Consider the following 6,000-nt stretch of genomic DNA (forward strand, 5'->3'; position numbering starts at 1 on the left):
GGTGTGCACCCCCATGCAGCACAACATCGCTTCACAATAAATGTGTGGTCAGGTATGGTCAGTGACTGTTTAGTCGGCCCATACCTGTTACCATCCCGCATGAACTCCGCTAAATATCGGATCTTTCTTGAACAAGTTCTACCAGGGATACTTGACTATGTTCCAGCAAATGTGAGATGCAACATTTGGTTTCAACATGACGGGGCACCCGCCCATTATGGAAGGTGTGTTCGTGACCATTTGAACAGGCGTTTTGGGCGTTGATGGATTGGCCGTGGTGGACCCGCTGCCTGGCCCCAACGCTCACCTGATTTATCGAGCCTTGATTTCTTTCTGTGTGGGAGCTCTCAAATCTATCGTGTATGAATCGCCTGTGGAGACGGAAATGGATCTTGTGGTGAGACTTGTCTACGCTGCTGCTACTGTCAAAGAAACTCCAGGTGTATTCGACCGTGTCCGCCAATCCATGCTGCATCAGTGTCACGCATTCATAGCATCTCGTGATGGAACTTTCGAGCATCTGTTGTAACATCATGAAATGCATCCATCTCATACTCCATTGTTAATATTATGTCAAATAAATGTTTGCCACTAATCGTGTATGAATCGCCGTGACGTTTCCGGTTATGGGTTCCTATGTGATTCACATTCTTTTAGATGTTACCTACCTCCCCTAAATGTTTGTACCGATATTTTTGAGACGCCCTGTGTGTGTGTGTGTGTGTGTGTGTGTGTTAACAAAAGCAGTTTGCTCTCAGTGTCAGCATTGGAACATGCTGGGGTGTCTGTCCTTATGGTAACAAGCAAATACATGGGCTGTGTTAGGTTCAATAAGAATGGAAATAGATATATGTAAACAAATGCTAGATGCATAGTATATAAATTTGATGAATTTGAAGTACTGGTTAAGTTATTGAATACAGATATTGGAGAGATAATAGAAATGTTATCACTCAAACATAAGGGAAACAGAATTTGAAAATTGACAAGACATTGGGGTTATGCTCTTGGTTAAGAATCATATGAAATCTATGGCAGTGCATTCAGTTGACATGGGTGGCCAATGCAGTATTTTCCATGTCCTCTCTCTTCTACTTGTTGTGCAGGCCAATGCACTTTCCCCTGTCTGTATTGTACACTTGTATGTTCAAAATTAGATTATGGGTGTTGGGTATTTTCATCTTCCAGGAAGTGCATCCTTCAGTGGCTTGATCCCATTCACTCCAGGCCTTCTGCTTCGCATTGCCGCTGGTGCATTCAGAACATCACCTGTCCAAAGTCTGTATGTTGAAGCAAATGAACCATCTTTGTCACTTTGGTGAAAAAAGTTGTCTACATTATGCCTTTAAGCTGAACTCCCTGCCAGATTCAAAAACAGTTGTCCATGTGGGGTCGACATCCATTTTTGAAACACAGTGGGAAAATCTTTATAACACACATCAGAATGCCAACCATCCATTCGGTATTTGTGTCCAGGTGCTTAACATCATGGTACATAAGATTGTTCGATCACCAAAGCAGCTCCATCCACCCTGGTATGTTCAAACTCCATCATGTGACTTCTCCCTTATGAACTTGAAGTCTGCCACACTGCCTGCTGTCTACCTTCAGCTCTATTCATAACACCGAGCTGAACATTTTGACTTCTTGCCTGTGTAAGAAGTTTTGACAGATGGCTCAAAATCAGAATCATATGTGGAATCTGAGCTGTCTTTTCTAACTATAGCATATCTGAGCAGATTCCTACTGAATGCAGCATATACACCACAGATCTGCATGCTATAGATTATTAGCCTTGGACCACATAACAACCCACCAACATCATTGCATTATTATACATACCAATTCTTGGGGTGCACCCAGGCTCTATCAGCGATGAAATACAACAATCATCCAACCCTATCCTGGGTTCAGTAGATGATATGCTTTCTCTATGAAGATGGATTCGATATCTACTTCTACTCCCCAGCTATGATAATGCAGCCAAATCAGCAGCCCTGACAAAGAATCTTGGCATGTCAGTCCAATATTATTTGCCTGTAGTCTATATGACTATGGCAATTTAGTCTGCAGAGATTGTAAAGAGTTGTTCTTGCTCAGTTCTGCATAGGACATAGTCATTTGACACACTCTTTTCTACTGAGGGCTGATGACCCTCCTATGTGCGAGAAATGTGGCACCATGTTTTAACAATATGTCCAAATTTTAGAAGTGCATGTTTTTTTGCTTTTAACCATCTGACTGAACCTAGTCATTGTCGGTACTTATATAATATGTATATAAATATATGCAACTTTTTGACGTGGTAACCTTTGTGAAGGTTAACAAAATCTCAATTTCCCTGTAAATTTAAATTCTTCCTGGTGAATTATTAACCCTCAACATTTTTGCATTAAAATCAAATCACTACCTCCCAGGCTGTATGGGAGGTTTCCCTTGCCTTCAAGACAGCCACTTCATCTTTATTGGCATTTCATCAGTTAGAGGCTAGGCACATCATCATCAAACAAAGCATCTGACAACCCAGTAATGAGTTAATTCACAAGATAAGCGATGCAAAAACATATTAAACTTATAATTTTGTTATGAGTTAAATAAATGAGCTAATTAATGCTCTAAGCCTGTCAATAAAGTTACAAAATATCAATAGTAGAACTTATGTGAAGTTTTTTAAAGTAGGCAAAAAAAAAAGGCATTGTATTCATTGCGAGGCAACCACCACGAGTTACCCCATGTTGTGTTGCACTTCTGATTAAGTAATACTTCTCTAAAGAGAGAGAAGTATAATGTTACTTATTAATTGGGTTGTCAAATGCTATACTGATAAGGTGCCAATAAGCACTGAAACAGGGACCACATTACATGGCAGCTGGAATTCCCCCTCATTCATCCACTAGCTAGTATCAATACATGGTTCAATTCTGAATTAACAGTCTCGACCTTCATGTATTCCCCTTTACTTCTGCCCTCTGGGACAACCTTCCTTTCAATTATTTCTGAAAATTAAACATACAGACTAGTGGGAGCTCAACCCATTTACGGTACTAGAGTACAGGCAACTCCCATATAACACGGTACTTTTACAACATGGTTTCGCTCTAACATGATTGATAAATTGCAGCAATCGTGCATGACACAGTACTTGTATAATACGGTTTCACTCTAACACAGATAGAGAATTGCAGCAAATAAGCAATTCACATAAGATGGTATTTTTGAGCTTTTGTGCAAAGAAAACCCTGCTATTATTATGTTGGATGTAATTTTTCAACATTTCCATTCTTTTTTGTGAATCCCTGCTGTTGACTCTCTAGTCATTATGCAAAAAAAAAAAAAAAAACTGGGAAATCCCGGCATTGGGGGGGGGGGTGTTCTGTGGTATTGAACTTGTTCTTGTTTGAGACTATAAAAATTGACTTTTAAGGTGTTTGTAAATAAGGTTATTTTAGTTTTTATTTGATCTTTTATAATTTTTTCTGGGCATGTTTGACTAAACTTTGTTCTTAAGAACCATATTGGAATAATTTCTTCGTTGTGAATTAAATTCCAGCCCTAAATTAATTTGGCATAATTTGGGTAACTACTGATTTATTTAAAGAATGGTTTCTAAATTGTTTTGTGCCAGCTGTGGAAAACTATTTAAAGGGAAAATTCTAGATTTCAAAGTTTTATTACTATTGGATAACATGCCAGGCCATCCAAAATGTTGAAGTAACGTTCCTACCACCTAATACAACTTCTTTAATTCAGCCATTAGATCAAGGCATTATATCTACCTTTAAAACTCATTACATCAGAAAATCGTTACAATGGATTTTGGAAAAAAATGATTCTGAATCTGTTGAAGTGATGGAGGCATGGAGACGTTGCTTGGGTTTTATTGGCACATTAGCGACTAAGGCTATAAGGCATGGAGACGTTGCTTGGGTTTTATTAGCACATTAGCGACTAAGGCTATAAGGCATGGAGACATTTTTCAATTGTGGACTGTATCGGAATCATAGCTTTATCGCTCAAAAGAGTAAACCATCAAATGTATGGCCAGAGTCGGTTCATTCATTCAAGAATTACTGGTAGAAAAAGAGGTGCAAAGCAGATTTGGTGGAAATGGCATTGGAGGTAAACCAAATAAATTCAGAGGATGATAGTGCAGTTGAAAATTCTGAAGTTCCAAATTTTACACTAAAAAGCATATGGGAAGGCATAAACATAGCCGAGCAATTAGAATCTTATTTTTTTCAGATCCTTCGACTGAAAGGAACACAAAGCTCAAAAGGGAGCTTCAAAAATGCTCTGACCATGCAATTATTTATTTATTTTAATACGGTTATTTTATACATGCAATTTACAAAGATCTATCAAGCAAAAGCAAACAATCCCAGAATACTGATTTTTTTTAAAGAGAGCAGAAGATACAAGAAATCTAGATGCTGCAGAAGAAAGTTCAGAAAGTGAATATATTCTTCAACAGAGAAAACGTTCTTGTTTGATTGTGCTTAGCAGCAATGAAGAGGAAGAAAATTAAATGAACATACATTATCTGACATATATAAGTATCACAGTTTGTAAGACGTTTGTTCAGTTATTACTATTTTTAATAAAAGTTAAGTTTCCAACAGTTTAAAAAAATGTATTTTTGTTAGCTTTTGGAACGTAACCCCCTTTCTGTACTGATTCTTAGTCCTATATAACACAAAATTTTATAGGATCCTAACTACTGTGTTATATGAGGGTTATCAGTACTAAGGTTCCATTGGCTTTTTGCATTCATGGTCTCCATAAAAATAAATAAATATAAATTTTATTTACTTTTCATGATTTACTGTTATTTTGTTAGCTTTCAAATTGAAGCAGTTTCATTCTCAAATATTTTATTTTACAATGAATAAAGTACAAATAATAATTCTAAAACTGCTGGTTAAGATTTTTTTTTTTTTTTTTTTTTTTAAAAAAGAAGGATTTACTAAATTCACTGCTTATATACATCCCATTTAAATGTAATATTTTCTTATATTTACTTCTTGAAATTTGTAGCAACTGCTGTCTTATTTTAGTTAGTGAATAGTTTAATAAATGATTTTGGGGGTTACTACCCCCAAAATTATTAAATCACCCTTAAATTACTTTCAGTATACATTGATGCATGGTTTTTTTTATTATTTTTAGTTGCTGGAATGATAGATTCAGCCATCTACTATTCCTCCTGGGCCATTCAAAAGAAGATAGAACTAGGAAAAGCAAGCTGATTTAAATGTGCTGCAAAAATAAAAGTTGATTCAATAAAAAATATGGTTCTGGAATGGATGACAAGGTTTTATGTTGTAATAAACACTTGGCAGTGATAAGTAATGAATAATAATGTTTGCAGTCAAAAGTGCTGCTATTTGTTTCTTCATTAATGTTATCTTCAGAATTCTACTTATTCCTGCCATAAATACTGTTACAAGCCTCTTGCGTTGCTCATCTCTGCATGCAGTATCACCCATGGCCACAGTCTAGCTGTTATCATACTAGTGTATGTATCCATCTGTAGAATGGAAGGCATGCTATTTTAATTGTTTATCATGGATTTGGGTGATTACAAGAAATGTGTCACTGTGATAGCACTGCATAAGTTTGGATAGGAGCCTTCAGAGATTTCAAGAACACTCAGAAAGCTCAATATTTATCTATCAATACTATTCATTGGTACGGCAAAACCAGAAAAGTAGCTGACTGCCCCAGATCTTGTTGCCTACACACTGTGAGAACAAAACTTATCAATGGCAAAAAAAAAGTGATATTTCCACGATTCAATTTTGTGTCTCCACTGCTATGATGTGGCCTTAAAATGAAAGCTTATTATTTTAATACTAAATATTTCTTGACTTTGGCAGTTTAAGAAACAGAGTGCTGAAATGAAAAGCCCTCCTTGAATGCTATGCAAAACAAGCACAGAAAAATTCTTTTTCACAAAAGAAAAAAGTGCACTAGTGTTCCTCAATCACAAATGATCTTATT

At 36.5% G+C, this 6,000-nt stretch overlaps 1 protein-coding gene across 3 annotated transcripts in view; it reads left to right on the plus strand.

Moving 5' to 3' along the window:
* The window catches only part of LOC150083606 (endoplasmic reticulum-Golgi intermediate compartment protein 3-like), a 103,574-nt gene extending 98,294 nt beyond the window's left edge, over positions 1-5,280 (plus strand). For all 3 annotated transcript variants that reach the window (XM_090377378.1, XM_090377377.1, XM_090377379.1), the window contains exon 13: positions 5,167-5,280. In XM_090377378.1, coding sequence (XP_090233504.1) covers positions 5,167-5,246 — 80 coding nt within the window. In that variant the 3' untranslated portion in view covers positions 5,247-5,280. The remainder of the gene's footprint in view (positions 1-5,166) is intronic.
* The last annotated feature ends 720 nt before the right edge of the window (positions 5,281-6,000 follow it).

This window comes from Mastigoproctus giganteus, chromosome 7, assembly GCF_048544385.1.
Source record: "Mastigoproctus giganteus isolate SK-2022 chromosome 7, ASM4854438v1, whole genome shotgun sequence".
Classification (NCBI taxonomy): Eukaryota; Metazoa; Arthropoda; class Arachnida; order Uropygi; family Thelyphonidae; genus Mastigoproctus; species Mastigoproctus giganteus.